Source organism: Atractosteus spatula, chromosome 8 (assembly GCF_055471065.1).
Source record: "Atractosteus spatula isolate fAtrSpa1 chromosome 8, fAtrSpa1.hap1, whole genome shotgun sequence".
NCBI lineage: Eukaryota > Metazoa > Chordata > Actinopteri > Semionotiformes > Lepisosteidae > Atractosteus > Atractosteus spatula.
In genome coordinates, this window is record NC_142713.1 from 10523457 (window position 1) to 10541926 (window position 18470).

Here is an 18470-nt window from a genome sequence, read left to right on the forward strand (position 1 = left end):
GTTGCTGTTGCTGTTGCTGTTGCGAGTGGTAATAGTGGACTCTTCCATTGGCACTCTTCCATTTGAATAAAAAGATCCAAACCCATGCTCCAAAACAGGAGGTACTGATAAAATATTAAACCTATGTCCTGACTTCATGAGGACATTAGAGATCCCATGGCACTGTTGCATGGATGTTAACCCAGATGCCCTGGCTAAATTCCACTTTGGGCTAAAAAAATCATAACTCCCTCAAATTTCCTCCTTAAATCATTTGGCGAAGTCGTTTCACACTTCTACCTAATCTGCAGTATGGCTACAGGCACATAAATATTGCTCTGCATCACCTTGGTGGGTGCTACATCTCTGTGATGGACGAAATGGGTCCCCTCTTATATGTGAAGCACATTGGGATCCTTTGACTGCGAAATACTATACAAACAATAGCGATTGTTATATATTAGTAAATTAAAACCACTTATAGTATCCATTTGGAAATTAGCTTGTGTGGGGGGAAAAACAACAATAGGTCTGACTATTCTTGCAGGCACATTCTCCAGCATAACTAATTGCAGTGCGGGTGAGATTAAGAATAACATGGCAAGCGCGTCTCTCCAAGGCAGCTTTCTCTCAAGCTACTCAAATAACACTCCCAAACAACATAACTGATGTAATAAAACCTTTCCCAACCTCCAGTCCTTTCAACCCTTTTTAGGTTTCACAGAAGGAAAAATACCATAACTGTTTCTTGGACACTAGCTGCATAAAACAGCATTTTGTAATAGATGGACAGTATAAAAAAAACAAGATAAAAAACTGAAAGATTAACAAGGAATAAATGGTTATATTTATTTTATCTAAAGAAAAAGTTCCATCCTCTCATAGCTACTTAAACACATCTACATATTCACCAAGAGCACACCAGGAGAGCAGCACCTGTGAACCAACCCCAATTTCCTCAGGGTTGCAGACAAGAGACCGGCGCTGGTGTCCAGAGTCATTCCGTAGCCAAAACGGAAGTTAGGACATGACTGAGATTTACTCTACACTGTCAGGTAAAGGTTGCTATGGCAAAAGGGACAAAAAGACAGGTCATACTGTTCTATCATGTACTACTCCCTACCAATTCCCTCCCTCAAAAAAGTTTTTAACTTCTTAATTTCGTTATACTTCACTATTTAAACCATGCCTGGAAAACGCACTTAACATTCAAATGTCATAAATGTAAAATGTGTTTCTCTGTTGCTAGCTTCGCTAGCTTTTTAGCTTGGAACTGAAAAAAAAAATCAATAATCGTGATATTCTCCAGTAAATTATTCTCACGTCAAGTTTGATTAGAAACCATGGTTTTAACACAACCATGCACGTTTAAATCACGACGGTATGCCTACAAATGTTGAAACGCCGCGAAATCATTCATTTTGTGTGGTGTCAACAGTGTTTTATTTGTAAACTTTTGCCAACCGCGACTGACCACTTATCTTATCAAGATCCGTGTTCTACAGAAACCAAAATCATTCGTCAGAAAGTTAGACGGAGACTGGCACCTCGGGTTTCTATACCACACCTCACCTACCTTAGCTAACAACCCCAATTCTACTGTCCTCTCACTGGAGGTCTGACGCACACTTGCAATGAACTGTAAGAAAAAGAGAGGTAAACCTACTTCCAATGCAACACTCACATTCCCAGCTTCATGCAAACACAGTGACACTGGCTCATAACAGTGGAGTTCAATGTCCCATCGCTTACCCTTTCTCCAGTGCTGTCTGTCCGTGTCTAGCACAAGTGAGAGTCCTTCAAGGGGGAATATCTATGTCTCCCGGCTCTCCAGTTCCTAATTTAGAGCCAGGGTAGCCATCATGCGGGCAGAGGAGCACAGCAACACTTACGGTGAAGGGGAGGGGTCAAAGGGCGCTCGGTTAACGTAAACATTTTATCACGATATTACTAAATCCGTTCCAACGATGGCAGACGAGAGTGAGCCTGCATAAACTAGCAGGCAAATACCAGCGAGGTGCCATTTAGCAAATTCTGCAAGTTTTGCACTTAATGTGTCAAAGGTCATCGGCTGTACGTTTTTTTTAATGGATTTATGCAAAGTATTTCCTTGCAGCTGGGCCGACGGATATAATCTGTCAATACTGTATTGACACCTGCGCCCAAAAAAATTACTTAAATTTTCGCTTCTGATCGCGGCTACCATTGTTAGTTTGTGAAAATAACAAATTCAGCGAAATAGGTTTATCGGATTTTTTTTCCTGTGATATTTTAAGATATGTACTATATATGTAATTATTTTCGCTGTTATCACTGTATTAATAAAACTAATGATAAGGTATAACGGAATTTCAAAATATATTTTACACAAATGAACACTTTAGTCCAAATTATACATATTGCACGAATTAATTTGACGTAAGCTTAACAAATGGGTTAAATATCTCTGAAGCAACACATGCTAAAATACCAGCAAAATCTAAATATTATGCAGCACACGCTGCCACCACGCGTCCGAAGATATTTCTGTTCTTACACAGTACTCGATGACGTCGGCACGTCAATCAGCATGATCCGCAGACAACCGTCCATTTGAAGTTTAAGCGCAACAAAAAATTAGGTTGCTTTAAAAACTGCACATGTTTCAGTAGAGAATGAAGTAGTCAGGCAGACAAGAAATGAAACAATTAAATAACTTTAAAAAATAAAAGTCTGTGTATTTAACTTAATAAAAATTGTTGGTAGAACATGGTGTTTTATTTGAGTATTTACGGGCCGGAAGTCTGTGACAATCATGTGACTGTGTAGGTCGTTTCCTCTGTGAGAATCAGCTGATCGACTCTGGGATATTTTTCGTGACTGCGGCAGAGGGAGGACACAATTTGTCATTCAGTACAGTAGTATATAATAAAATAAGCATTTGCACAGGAAAATCTGCATATAAAATATTTAAAATAATTTATACACAAACTCAAATATAAGTCATTGCCATCTTTTTATTCAGATCTAAACTCCTCTGGTATTACTGCAGCGATGGCGCTCAGCGACGCAGATGTGCAGAAGCAGGTACAGTATATTTGAATAATTTAACGATCCTGTTTTAATTTGGATATCTCGCTACAAAACGAGCGTCGTTTATATTATGTTTTAGCAGCTACATGTATTTCGATTTTTTTTTAACTTATAATGTTTTAGGTGTATTCGTAATGTAATAAGAAGACGTGCTGTTTCACATGAAATATTTTGTTCTTTCATTGGAGAAAAACCGTGGTTGCTTGTCTCGCGTTTATTCGTTAATCATTCTTTAACATTTGTATGATTTAAAAACATGGTTAAAGGCTTTGTAGGTTACGGCATGATGATAAATACTGGCCATTTTCTAGCTAAAATGTCCTACGCAGGTCTGAGGGCTACACTCAACTATGAGAAGGTCGACTTGTTCCTCAAATATATTGCCAAATGCCTCTTAAATCCTGTATTTCGCAAGTATCGAAAATATAGTGTAGAAACACTGAGATTTTTACGTTATGAATCTGTTAAAAATAAAGTTAGAAAGCATCAGAACTGTAGATGATGCTGGTAGTATGAGGACAATGATGATTTTCGTTAACCTGCCAAATTTTTGGCTTTCCTAGATTGCATTTAATAATTCTGCATAGGGTGCAAGTACAAGACATATGTTGCTTTTTCAGAGTAATTATGTTTCTTAGTTATGCAGACATTTTTAAGGAGCAGCCTCCTGACATCTGGTATTGGTACCACGGCAAAATATGAGGTCACGGAAGTAATGACACCAAAACTTTATTATAATGTTTTTTGCTCAGTAAAATATTGACTGGACAATGTTGCTGTATGTGAAAATCCTCCTTTCTTAAAATCTCATTCAATTCAGGAATGTAACAGGATTGTGTTCATTTGTACTGTAATTCCTGTAAAAGGATTTTGTTGGATTCACTGCTGACTGTGGAACTCTTATTTTTCATTTCATGTACAGTATAATGCTATATGTAATAAAAAATGTGCAAATTAATGAAAATGGCATACAGGAAGCTACTTTTATACTGTGAAATTGCACATTTTGCAAATAGGGAGTTGACAAGATTTTTAACAACCACAGTAATTCAGTACTGGTAAAGGAATTGGAGCAAAGATGGAAATTCTGAGAGATCAGTTAAATAGTTGGCCTTTCTGTTTACTCACCACACTGCAGAAAGTGTTTTTAGGAACTGATTTATTTGTATTACAGGTTCAACAGAACCTATCAGAAATAATATTGATAGTTTTGAGATTAACATGATGAGTTAAATCAATCTTATTCATCTGTTCTTATTATCTTCTTAATGGTTTTATTGGTAATAAAATCTTCTTAATGGTGGAGAGTGATGAAATCGTGCTGGCAAGCTTTATTTTTGCATAATGTACCTTTTATCTGCAGTCAAAATGGTTGTCTTGATGCAGTGGTATATAAATCATGAGATTTTCTGTGTTCTCTCTCCCTTTCTTTCGTCAATTAGTTTGTGAGCACCTGCACACATCTCCAGTTTCTTGGGCAGCCTGATTTTGATAACAAGGAACTGGGTTGATCTGGTGTTTGGTGCTCAGTTCTGTTTTTACTTGACTTCACAAGATCTCAATCCAGCTGAGGGTTGATCACCTGCCACAGTGTCCCTGAAGACTGTGAATTTTTTGGAGAACTTGTTAAAGCAAAAATGTCACGCCAGGACTTAAACTCATGCTTTTATTCCATGTTGTCTGACTACAGCACCTTATGATCCTTCCAAGGACCTGCTTGCATTTTTGTTGCTCAGAATAGTTGTTGAGGAATTCTGATGGTAGAGGAGGTAAACATGGTCAATTAAATGGGCCCATTACAAATGCATTATCAGGTCTTTATTGGCTTTGTGATTGATTGAGATTATGTAAAACATTTCTAAAGGGCACACAACCATCATTTTCTTCCTGATCTCTAAATGCATATATACATAACTTCTTCAGTGTACGTTAGTGGTTCTCCTAACCCTGACTGTAACTCATATTATAGTGCTACTACATTAGCTATTATAGCAGATAATGTGTGTTGAGGACAAAGATCAAATTAAATTGTATTTTAAAGTAATTGTAGAAGTTAAACCTTTCATTATAGAGTGACATATATTGTATATAAGACTTGGTTTCCATAGTTTCAAAAGTATGAATTTATAAACAATTTTAGTTTGATTGTTAGACCATGAAAAGTATAGTGGTAGTTTCTGTAAAAGGCATTTTAGAAAACTGTTGTATTTGGTTGATGTTTGGGTTTTTTTCACGTGAATTGCGTTCCAGACAAAGAGCTCATGGCTGTGTAGCCTGGAAATGAATCAGTGAAACAGGATTTATTGATGGAAATCCCTAAGAACTGCCAGCAGGAGTAGGGATTTTTTCCATAGCGTGCTGTTGCAGTGTGATCCCATAATGAATGAGGCATGGAGGTCTTGTCACTGTGGCTTTGGCACAGCAGGAGACAATGCACTACAATATGTTTCTATTGACCTACAGTAAACCATTAAGCACTTACAGGGTGACGATTAGTGCTGGTATCTCACAAGCCCAAGGTCCTGGGTACTATCCCAGCCCTCAGTGCCATTGTTGTCGAGTGTTCTCTATGTCCCTGTGTGCGTTTTCATGAGGTGGTCTTATTTCATTCCAAAGACACATCACACTAACTGGCTGGCCACTCCAAAAAGACGAGTTAGATAGCTGGCCTCGCCATCTTATTATCCAAGCAGATGTGGTGGGAGCTTGGGTTTTGCTCTATTTTGCAGAGTAATTCCATTTACAAACAGAAACCAGCAGCCCCTTCCATGTCCACTCTTATTTTGGTTACTTTTTTAGTGACGACCAATTGTGAATTCCATTTTTAAAGAAATCTTTATGTCCGGCAGAGGTCCTCATAAAAGCATGAGTGTAGATGACGTGCACTCATCTTCTGATATGGCCCATGTCATCAGCTGCTTATTGGTCATTTTAAAGCCCAAAGTGCAAACAGTCAATGTCAGCACCAGGGATCGCTGTTGGAGTTGGCCATGGAAACATAGCCCAGATATTAATGAGTAATGCATGGACTCAAGGTTCCTACTTTTACCACGAACAGAGGTCTGTAGTTTTCAAGCTGCTTAGCTGCTATTGTGATTGGGTCAAAAGCAACAAACAGGTAGTGGTGTGATTCTTATTAATAAACGTAACATTTCCAGAGACCAAGAAAATGAACTCTGACTGTAACTTGTCTCCACCATGTGTGGACAGTATGGAGCAGTAGGCTCATGACAATGAGCCACATTCCACATCTTGGCGATATGAGTGCTGGAGGTCTTTTCTAAAAAAAGATAGGAGGCTGCTGTGAGCGTTAGTCTATGGTTTAACATGACGCGGTGGTTATGAGTCAGTCATTCAGTTACCCTTGTTTGAATATTACAGCAGCTGGACATCTGTACAAGAATGTGCTCTCCTCTAAGTGACTCGACTTGTTACATCTCAAGCCTAAGAAACAATAAAACACCACCAGAATATTTTTACTGTTCTAAACTGAGCCCAGCAAGTTATAACCGTAAAGGCTAGCAGAAGTCAATTCAAACTACAACCCAGCTTGTATACGTCAGCACTAAATTGAAAGCAATTTTCCTATTTTTCCTGGAAAAAATAGCCCGCAATACCAGTGAAGGGTTTTCTTTAGGTAGCTCTGTGACATTTTAAATGCTTTCCTCCGTTGGTGTTGTGTTCTAAAGCCCTGAGAGTAATACTACTGTTCCACTCCTGCACAGATCAAACACATGATGGCCTTCATCGATCAGGAGGCCAGCGAGAAAGCAGAGGAAATCGATGCCAAGGTGAGATCCTTGATCGGAGAAGCCAGGCACATCGTACTTTACTTGTGTCTCGCTGTTTTCCTAACAGGACGCGCTTTTAAACTAAGTGGTCGAAAGTCGTATTGTGAAATTAACATGGTAGATTATATAGAGAGTGGGACCCAGTGAAACATCTTTAATGGCACTGTAACTATGTACAGTACTTCACAAGCCACAAACTGTGTATTGTGGATATATGTTTATTGACGGATGGTATAGGTTTAGTGGAAGAACAGACCTTTTCTTAATGGTGAGTTTTTTTATGACCACTTTACATTTTTCTTTACTTTACATTTTATGACCTTTGGACAATTTCCAAAGGTGTGTGGGGTTATTTTCTGACAATTAAAAGTTGCTTTGTCCATGAGCAGAAATGTTTTTTAAAGGCTGTCTATCCTTTGAATGCATCTGGAAAAGACACCTTATAACTGAGTATTTTTTCCATCGTTCCAATTCTTTGTCATCCAGGCTGAGGAAGAGTTTAACATCGAGAAGGGCCGCCTTGTTCAGACCCAGAGGCTGAAGATTATGGAGTATTATGAGAAGAAGGAAAAGCAGATTGAACAGCAGAAGAAAATGTGAGTCCAACCATTATTACGACTCAAAAAGGGACTTAGACTAGAACGCAGGTCCAATAAGTGATATTCTTTTGTCAGGCCTCTTCTGAGAAGAAAACATTTCCCTTTTTATTGTTAATTGTTGTGTGAATTGTTTTGCAAAAAAGGGTTGTTATTCTGAAAATATACTTCTGAATCCTTGCTGGTGTTACACCGAGGAAAACCTGGGACTGAGGCGGACAGGTTTCGCAGACGTCTTCTCTTTATTGTGCATAACTCATAACTGACACAGAACAGCAAAAACCCGCCAAGGCGCCTAGGCGCTGTAAAGCAGTAACCCCCAAACCAAAAGTACGACAGCGTTGTAAACCCCAACCGGACGCTGTGTGTGACATAACAGCTGGGGGTATAAAAAATCCACTTTTTTCAAATGTGGTTTTTCTGTAGTACAATTGTGGTCTTGTATTGTTTTTGTGCATTGTCCTCCAGTTAGGAGAGATTTAGAAACATGCAGGATATCTGTTTTTAAATCTGCTTTTCATGGTAGACATGGAAGTGCATTGAAACCCAAGAACAAGTGGCACAAAGGGTTGTAATGTACGGTATGAAACACCCTGCCATGTTGTTCAAGGTGAACCAGACAGTCTACATGGGCTGATTGGCCTCCTCTCATTTATAATTGTTCTTACTGTATGTTCTCATGCTGACAAGCTCATTGGAACTGTGGAATAGCAATAGGAAGTTTGTTCTCACTTCTGTTCTGGCCTGCCCTGTCACAGAGTGTCCGTAGGGAGCCTTCAGCATTCACCAAGACAGGGCAAAGATATTTGGAAGTGTCATTATGTTGTGCTTGGATGTATTCATATTCTGACCTTTTCCACTGATTGACTTACAGTCTGACTCTGGTTTTTATACCAACAGACAGATGTCCAACCTGATGAACCAGGCCAGGCTGAAGGTCCTTAAGGCTCGAGATGACTTAATTGCGGTTTGTACCTTTAAACAATAATGAAAAATGTGTCTGTAGTCATGATCTCACAGAAGAAATTCTTTCTATGATTTATAAAAGACTCACAGCATGGATTGGTTCCTCTTTCATTTTCCAGCTTCTTTTTTTTTCCCCCGTATTAATATGCATGCTGGAGTTTTATTCTGCATAACCGGACATATTTGTCATTCATGTAGGTTGTGTTCAAAAAGAAGTAACACATCCAGTGTTTTTTAGGGATCATTGCTGTAATCCTGCTGTAATTTTCTGGAATCACTGCTGTCTGTCAGTCCTGTCAGTGCCAGTGCAGTGTGATACTGCGCATTGTCATTGATCTGTCTTCTCCCCATTTAGGATCTGTTGAATGAGGCCAGACAGAGGCTTGCTAAGATTGCGAAGGACCCTGCCAGGTACCAAACCTTAATGGAGGGGCTGGTGCTGCAGGTACAGTTCTTATCTTCCATCATTCACTTTCCTGATGGCTGCACTTGTGCTGAGGACAACTAGGACATTTGTGTTGCAGTTGCACTAAAGGCAAAAAAGCCCTTAGCTTTGTACCCAGTTTTATTGACACTTAAACATGCTGGTAGAGCCCTAGACAGGTGCTAGCTGGTTCACTGCTAACCTTAGCTAGTGAACACTGACCTACTAACAACCAAGTGAAAACAAAAACAAATAACTAAATAAAAATGGAAACAAAAAAACACTGGAGGTCCCCTAACTCTTTTTGTTTTCCACCTGCCTTCTTGGAGAGAAAGTAGTGGGGCTTGGAGAAACATCGCAACTATTTGCTTATATTTCAAGCTGTGTAAATTAAGATTTGGTCTTAAGTTGTTTCACGATTTCTTGAGCTCTGTGTTTCCTGTGGTGGCTTTTAGGGAATGATGGGAAACACCGAAAGAGCTGTGTATGAAAAGGAATTAGGTGTTTTAAATTGATGCATCACTTACATCTTCTCATAATATGGGAAAGCAATAAAAAAGGCAAACAGGATGTTAAAAGTGTCGAACTTAAAGGGATATTAATTTTGAATATTGTGTTCTGGTCATCATGTCACAAAAAATACTGCTGTCCTGGAATTGGTCTAGGAAAGGGCAACCAGGTGCATTTAGTGGAAGTGTGTTTAAAACCAAGAACAGGAAGCAAAGGGTTGTAGGAGTAGGGAATAAGCCAATGTGCTTTCTTTCAAGAAATGACTGGGTGAGATTCTCATAAAACAATTATGTACTAACAACCTAAGGGTCTAGATGGACTGAATGGCCTCATCTTGTTTGTAACCTTTCTTTGGTTAAAACAGGTGATCTTTCTTTTAGGCTTATTATTACAACATGTTTTTTTTTTAATTAACAGTACCAGTTAAGGGATGTACAGTGGTTTGCAAAAGTACTCACTCCCTTGCTATGATACCCTTTTTGTTGAACCTCATGATGTTTGCACATTTTATTTTAAGTGACTATTTTTTCAACAATTTGAATGCTCAAACTGAATGCAGTTTGAAAAGGAAACGCGTTCTCCCCACTGAGTCAAGACTTGTTAGGAAAATTAGTGAAGCAGCAGTTGCAGCTGCAGGTCTTTATGGGTAGGTCTCAGAAGATTTATGGCAAATCTTTGTACCAACCCAGTGTGCAAATATGGTAGAGACTTATCCAACAAACCTTGCAACTGTACCTGCTGCCAAAGGTGCTTCCTCTAAATATTGACACAGGGGAATGAATACTAATGCAATTAACATATTTTAATGTGGGAATTTGCTTTGCAGTTTTGGACATTTAACTTCTTTCACCCCTAAAAGTATTCAGCTTTAGAATTAAAGATGGACTCATTTTAAAAGCTGTGTATGCATTTGTAATTCTACAAAAAAAGACCATGAGTGAAAAGACATTAATACTTTTGCAAGTGACTGTAAGTAAAACATGAAACAAATCATTTAAAACTGTTTTTGCTGTTTAATTCTCTTAATCGCTCTAAATTGTCACACCACAGTCATGCTAGGCCTGTGATATCATAACCTTGAGAAAGACACTTTCTTCTTTTCTTACAGAGATAAGCTTCAGAAAGTGTACTTTTTATATATACAAAACAGCTTCTTTGTCTAATGTAAATGAATACCAGTCCATCCAGTAACACAAACAGAAAGGGTTCATGTTATGGGTTCAAAGAAAGAAGTAACCACATGCTTCAAAATGCTTTCCTTAGTTTACTTTATTGCCACATAGCAAAATAAAAACTGTCAACAGTTCAAGAACCGACTGCACCCCCATTGCAGTTGCTGGTAACTGTTAGTAGTGAAAGGGTATTAACATTTCTTTCCAATTAAGAACATGTGCACAAGCTTATGAATGGGAATAAATGTAAAAAAAAATAGAATAATGTTATTTTTGTGACAATACTTTTTTAACATTATACATATTATGCGTTTTATTTTTATTGTATTTATTTTAATGTATTGTAATTGAAGAGCATAAGCTCATCTCATGCATAGTCAATTAATATCATTGACATTCAGAATTCCTGGAGGGCTGTAGTGTTTCAGGCTTTGCTTCTTTCCAGGCTCTTAAAGTCTGACTTGGTCTGTTTAAATTGAACTGTACAAATTTTACCCAGCTGTCTGGATCTCAGATTCTCTCTTCACTACCTTAGAACATTCCCCTTTTCTAAAGTCAAAAACTGTAAGAGACCTTGGAAAAGAAGTTAAACGTGGATCAGTGCAGTTAAGGGAGGCTCTAGGACAGGATTGCTATTAAGGACTGGGAGAGCTGAGCTCCTGGTTTCTGGTGCTGGAGGTACAGCCTCACCGTCTCAGTGAAATGTCTGCTTTTTTCATTGTGACGACAGGGTTTCTATCAGCTCTTGGAGCCTGTTGTGACAATCCGCTGCCGCAAGCAGGACATTCCCATGTTGAAGGTATGAGGTTTTTTGAAGAGCACTCATCTTCTGAACATTCTTTGACAGCTTGAGAGAAAAGTACATAACACACTGGCTATTTTGTATTGAACATCTCATTTCACACTCATTCTTAGTGGTAGCTGTGTATCACTTTCAAACATATATTGATGGAATTATTTAAAATGCCTGCTCTAGTGCAAAATCTGACTTTAATTAATCTTTGATCTATTTGAATGAAGTGAGGTATACTAATTCTTGTTTCCCAAATCTGTCTGTTGCTTGGTTTGCACTCTTTGAAAAACAAGACAAGCTGTGGAGCTAAATTATTTGATGTACTTTATGACTGTTTCACTCCGCTGAATTTAGCTCTACAATCCTTATTTCAAATGACATCCCATTCCTTGGTCTGTTAAGATTTTCCAGACAGTGACACACTGACACAGGATAGGAATTGTGTTCCCCTAGAGGTGTCACAGCCTCTGTGAATCAGACCTGGATTATGATTCATTCGAAAGAATGCTGTATGATCCTTTTCTTAAAGCCCACACAACCTGACAATAGCTAAAGGAGATATTTTTACAATTCTACAGCACTACGTCATTTGTACTGCTTATTTCTTTGCCTGATGCACTTATCAGTAGCAGCTTGTAATTGTTTTTTTATCTACAAAGCTTAGCCCACTTATATAGTTGGCACTGCTGGAGCTCTCTGGTTGCTTGCTGGGATAGGGTAACAGTGTCCCCAGCTGGCCTTTTAAAATACAACCTTCCAGTCAGAAGGCTGTGCCACACTATCCAGTACACCAACAGCTCATGGTTCAACATGGAGGACAGTACAGTATTCCACTACTTACACACTCTCACACTGCCACCCTTCAGATCACATCTTTAATTTAAAATTAAAGCAGCACCAGACTTTTCTTTCCGGTAAATTCATGACGGTACTATGCATTTAACTTTGGTAGAACAACCCTTTTATCTACTATTTTCCTTTTTTATTCTTTAAATTTTTTACTGTGAATTAATGGATGCTAGTTCTACTCTGTACTCAACACTGCTTATATAAAAGTCCTAAGTGTTTCATAGACAGGGACACCAATGCATGTATTAAAACAACCATCCTCCACACATCTGCCCTGTTTCGCAGGAGCTGGTTATATACTGTAACAGATATCATGCCAGTGGGTACAAGATTTAACATATAATTGTGATAAGACAGTCATAGTATAATTCAATATCCCTCTGTAGGATAGCTTGCTGTATACAAGCTGCACTGTTAGAGACATAGTCTGGCATATCTCTGTTCAGTTTATCCATGGGCCACACGCCATTATTAAAACTTTTAAAACCAAGATCATGGTTCTCTACCAGAAACCTCCAACTCCAGCCCTTGATAGTTGCAATTCAGCAGGTACTTTTTTTACTTAAAATCTTACTAGGAAAAGGGTAAGAGGTAAGAAGAAAACTTAAAATTCTTGCTGTGTAGATTTAAACTTAATGTTTTGAAGAGACTTGTAAACCTTTCTAGAAGACTCTTGCTTCTGGTTTAGAGAACAGTTACATAAGTCACATAAGCTGAACTAGAGGAGAATTTGGGTATTACTTCTTGAGAAGGCCAGATATTTTTTTTTTGTATTTTCTCATCCCACATCATGAAGTGTGTAATTAATAGAATGAAAAATATTTTTCCAAGTCTGAGTGGGAGAGAAGATGAACATAATTCCTTTTCCTTGTGCGTTTGAGTAGGCTGCTATACAGAAGAATATTCCGATTTACAAGTCAGCTGTGAAGAAGGACATTGATGTCCGCATTGACCAGAACAACTTCCTTTCAGCAGACATGTAAGGATTTCCTTTTCTTCTAAACATTACCAGGTTGTTTGTGTAACAAAACACTTCAGCAAGATTAGAACTTGTTTTACAAAGCTATTTCTAATTGTACTCTTACAAAAATGGGGGAGCAGGAAGAAAACAATTTGAGCCATGTCAGAAATGGCACATTTCTTTAACTGGCACAGCTCTGGCAATAGAGTAATAAAATTAGAGTCATCTTATTTACAACAATAAATGTTATTTACAATAAACAATAACACAACCAAACGACATAAAACATTGCACTATATACAAAACTATGAATATCAGAAGCCTATATCCTATGACCCAGAAAAAAAACTACCCCTGTAATGTGACCCAGGACTAAATCTCTCTTCCTTCAACATGGATGGTCTAAGAAGTTAATGTGAATCTCCCTGTTGTAAAAATTCGTCACACACTAGAAGAGAACATTTTTAGCTTGATAATCCCATTATAAAGAAAATCATAATTTCCCAAAATAAATAGGACAACAAGCTCTCTGTAACAAGTTTCAAATTAATCGGAAATTTGTCTCCAAGACTCATCAGAACAAGATCCTCTGGCATGACAAGCTTAGAGAAAGAGAAGGGTGATGGTGTTCCTTTTTCTCTCTGGGTCTGCTCTTTTTCTCTGTTTTCCTTCTGTTGTCTTATTTCTGTGTCTTTTATGCTATTTCTGTGTTGAAACCTCTTAATGATTTATCAAGAAGTTAATTAACTAGAGTAAACTGGAAAATTCCCTTTGATCATCTGTGTTTGCCTGTCTAGTAGTCAGTTAAGGTAAATACCTATTGACAGAATAAGAGCTGTAGTTGTGAAATTAAATGTCAAAGGCAAAGGTAATAGATTGTATGCCCCCCTGCCCAGCTGTAACAGTATGGAAGCAAAAGGTGCCTTCGTATTTTTTAATATAAAGGTATACTTCTACTGTACTTGCACAATAACACACACATACTTCTGGGTGTAAACTTTAGAGACCTTGAGAAACTTAGACAGATTTTGTTTTTCATTTTGGGTTACAGTAAGGTTCCTTTCTCAAGAAAACTTTTAATAAAAATAGCTTTTCAAAAATGTGGTTTCTGGATGTTCTGAATTTGAACCTTAACTTTGCTGCTGAGGCAAAGACAGGACAAGCACTGCAGGACAGGTGTCCTATGGAGGATTTCTAAAGCATTCAGATTCAAAAGTAGCTACCAGATTTGCTCCTGTCTCTTCTACCTAAAAACACACACCTGTTAAGTCCTCTGACCGAGAGCTGGGCCTGTGGAAATCTTGTTTCTTGCACTGTTTTCACACAGCAGTGTTATTGGCACTGTTCCCCTATTACCTGTACAAAGGAGGAATAGATAACTTCTGACATTATTTGTTTTCAGCTCTGGAGGTGTTGAGATCTACAATCAAGATGGCAAAATTAAAGTCTCTAACACATTGGAGAGCAGGCTGGACCTAATGGCACAGCAGGTATGAGGGGTCTGAGCTGGTGCTTCACTCTTTGAGCACATGATAAATATCCCTCAGTAATAGTAAAACTGACATGCAGGGTGCTTAGAATGTTGACTGGCCTGTTCCAACAGCTGTACTAAGAAAAGTGCACTGTAGAGCAATGAAGTTTGGTCCATGTACAAATAGCATTGGCCCAGTCTGAATGCTGCCATCGTCTGCACATGTGTGGAAGGATGTGGTACACAGCTGCATGAAGCTGGTCAGTATCCACTTTGCTTCATAACAGAAACCTGTTCCTCCTGACCCTATTTGTATATATAACTCTTGTTGTGGCAACCTGTTGGGTGTGTTGTAACAGGATCTTTACAATAGGCAAGTGCAGGCTAGCCAACACACCAAACCAAAAAGGTTAAAAGGTTAGGTTATAAGGTTAATAAAGCACCCTAGTGCCTTTTTATTTTTGCAATGCAAGGAAAAATCTAGAATACCACCACCAAATGACCAGTTTCCAAAGTTCTTTTTTGAGCTTCTTTATGAACTTCTTCTCCCAGCAGTATCCCAGTGTATCCCAGCTAAGTAGCTAAACTGCTTACTGGCCTCAAACAAACAATTCTCCAAACAGTTTTTCTCCACTGAGACTGAATTTCTGAAATAAACAGTCTCAGAGGAAGAAAGAGACTTTTCACTGCTCAAACATTTCACACAAAATGTTCACAAAACTCTCAGAACACACTAGTTCCTTAAGTCCCTGGTCAGTCCTTCTTCCTCCTGTGGACAATGCACAGAGAGGTTCTGCCCTCTGGCCTTCAGATGGCAAACATCCTCTGACTGACTGACACAGGAGTCTCTGCTTCCTGCTTTTTAAGGAGTCACCTGACTAGCTGCCTTCAAGAAACTGGTCAGATGATGGACAGCAGTAGCTCATTCCCCCAGAGGTTTTTGGGGAATGTAGTCCTGACAGAGCTGTGCTCTCACACATTGTAAATAAGTCTGTCCAGCTAGTGTATTATGTCTTACATTTATGTATAATTTGGGTTCTGCATGTGAAAGGATCAAGTCAAGGAATAGGTCACACAGAGGCTTACAAAGTAACCAGAGACCTGTTGGCTATTCAGACAGATGGAATACCCTGTGTTCACACCTTGTTCTGAACCATACCAAGTGTGGATCAGAATCTTCACAATTCCGTTTCTGTTTGTTTTTATAATGCAATGGTAAGGGTAATCCTGGATATGTGCATTTTTTGTTGTTTATTTCACCAGGTATATCAATTCGTACAGTCCCAGCTTGGAGACCCATTTACACAGCAATGCATTTACTGCAGCAATTGATTGAATTACAACTGTAGCCAGAACTCCCATTTCTAAAGTGGAAGTGGAACACCGTTTGTCATAAAAGTAATTTCCTGATATTGTTCTGAAAGCCCTTCCTGGTTTTCTTAAAATGTCTGGTTCCTAATTCCCATTACTGCCTTTTTTTCTTACAGATGATGCCTGAAATCAGAGTTGCTCTCTTCGGCAAAAACCCAAACAGGAAGTTCTTGGATTAAAGGACTTGGTGCATTGTTACCTTGAGTAGCAGATTGTGCGTTTAAGAATGCAAGGCAACATGTGAAAGTTTCTAGGAGCATATTTAAAGATTCCATTCCATGACTGTATTGTGAAACTTATATGTTAACAAAAAGAGATATATTTCGTGTTGTTTAGTTGTTTTTTGATTTGTGTTCTGGGGGAAATAAAGTAGTTATTTAAAATAGAAAACATTAAATTGGTCAGAAATATTTGAAACTGTAGTGCAACTATGGCCCTGAAGGGGGTGCTGTTTGTCCTTTCTTGAATATCTCTGCCTCAGTACCATATGCCACACCTGAGCAAATAGGTTGCAAGCAACTTTATCCCCTATTGTGCTGATGTTTCTCTTTCTGCCTGTGAGCAGTTTCACTGCCAATATTTTACTGACATTTCCTTCAGGCAAACTCCTCTCTGAGCAAGTTGCCTTATTACCATGTTCTGTTTCATGCATACTGCACACCTTGACTTTAGGTACTATATTACCTTTAATGCTAAATATAGCTCCAGGTGTCACTATTATTCCAAAAAAGATAACAGATTAAACTACTTTGTCTGCCTTTACAATTTTGTTTAATAATAATCCAAACACAAATGTATATGACATAAACTCCATTATAAAATGCATTGATATTTACTCCAAAATGTCAAATTAAAGCTGAGATTGCTGTCATCATTGATTAATATATTTTTTAAATGTTCAGTATTTTATGAGAAATCTGGCTGATTAAAATTTGGGAAACCAGATGTTGACAGAAAGTACTCTTTTGACAAGTGAGCCTGTACTGTAAATACAGTAGATGAGGAGGGTTTTCCTAACTTTCTCTTTTGAATTCAGAATGCTAATTGATTTCCACAAGACTCCTGTCTGCATGGCCAACCTCAAGCCTAACTTTTCTATCTGGTTGAAAAGGCTAACCCATGCGCTCTCAGTTCAAGCTCTGTTCACCCTCAGGGGCACACAACAGTCAATGTTACTTAAAAATCCAAGTGTCTGCACTCAGTCAAGACTGTGGATAATACAATCTTTACCTAATTAGAAGATTAGAAGATAGAGAGCAACACAACAGAGTTATCATCTCAACCTTTTGGTAGTCAAAGCACTTGGTTCTCTAATTCCAAACATCAGCCCACTAACTTTGGTGAGTTCTGGATATATCGCAGGCAGCTGACTGGTCTCCAGCCTCATCATGTGATTCACAGGCTCCAGAGCTGGTTTTAAAATACTTTCCATGTTCAGAATCAGAAACGTTTATTATAAACTTGGATACATTCGCATTTATTACCAAATTAATATTAAAAAATAATTAATCCTTTATTGTATCAAATACAGCCAAATGTGGAAAAACAACATGGATGATGTTAATAGAACTGGTATCATTACAGTGGCCAGAAGTAAATTAAGTCCAAACATTGGAGTCCCACCTACTTCCTCAGAGGGTGTGCAGTTCAATTACACTGCTGTTCGCTTAGATTAGACCTGGCTTGTTGTCGCAGCCAGAACAGCATTTGAACAAGCCGTTCTTTTGAAGCTGGACTTCCCTCATCGTTGTACATATTCAGCAATGACATGCCTGCCATTGCTGTACAAAAATCCCTTTGTCTAAAGACAAGAGTATGTTCAGGAAATCATCATATCTAAATACAAAAGACACAAGTACTGTGTAAAATATCAGCAGGAAAAAAATACCTTTGTGTTATCTTATTTGCAAAGTGCTTTGGTAAAATTTAAATGTGTGTAACAGCAGTGTGTAGAAAAGTCAGACTTCCAGAGAGCATCCTCTTGAAATGTGTGCTCTGTGTTCCTCATGAGGCTCTGCTGAAGGATGCTCAGCCTCTCAGATCTTAGTGATACTTTGTTCATTTCTCACTGCAGCTGAACTCTGCTTCACATGGAAAAACAACTCAAAACAAGCTCTCTATATTTACAAGATACTTAAGTTATGTTGGGCTGGGTGCGTACAGTCTGTAATGCAATGTAAAATGAGATGTGTACTTTCATGTCATGTACTGTGTGTGTATATGTGGTTTTAAATATATAAAGACAAATGGTGTGGACATCTAAATCATCTGATGTGTTTTTAGCCTCTCGTTTCATTCACAGGTGATCATTACATTTATCATTACAGAAGTAGCATATCACCCTGCAGCTCACAACTGGCAACCCACTGAAGCTAAGCTTGTGAGCCTGGTCAGTACCTGGATGGGAGACCTCCTGGGAAAAACTAAGGTTGCTGCTGGAAGAGGTGTTAGTGGGGCCAGCAGGGGGCGCTCACCCTGCGGTCCATGTGGGTCCTAATGCCCAACTATAGTGATG

General features: G+C 38.5%; 2 protein-coding genes across 4 annotated transcripts in view; one reads left to right on the plus strand and one right to left on the minus strand.

Moving 5' to 3' along the window:
• The window catches only part of bcl2l13 (BCL2 like 13), a 41691-nt gene extending 39812 nt beyond the window's left edge, over positions 1-1879 (minus strand). The window contains exons 1-2 of one of the 3 annotated variants that reach the window (XM_088923982.1): positions 1732-1837; positions 1556-1618 (exon numbers count right to left, since the gene is read on the minus strand). The gene's annotated coding sequence lies outside the window, so the exon portion shown is untranslated. Of the gene's footprint in view, positions 1-1555; positions 1619-1731 lie in introns of all 3 variants that reach the window. The other 2 variants (XM_088923981.1, XM_088923984.1) reach the window with 2 other exon arrangements.
• Positions 1880-2761: 882 nt separating this feature from the next.
• On the plus strand, positions 2762-18219 carry atp6v1e1a (ATPase H+ transporting V1 subunit E1a). The gene is made up of 9 exons (XM_088923985.1): positions 2762-3045; positions 6777-6842; positions 7329-7438; positions 8339-8405; positions 8760-8849; positions 11241-11309; positions 13037-13131; positions 14516-14603; positions 16072-18219. Exons 1-9 carry the CDS (start codon positions 3013-3015, stop codon positions 16132-16134), a joined length of 681 nt encoding a protein of 226 aa, XP_088780111.1. The 5' UTR covers positions 2762-3012; the 3' UTR covers positions 16135-18219.
• The last annotated feature ends 251 nt before the right edge of the window (positions 18220-18470 follow it).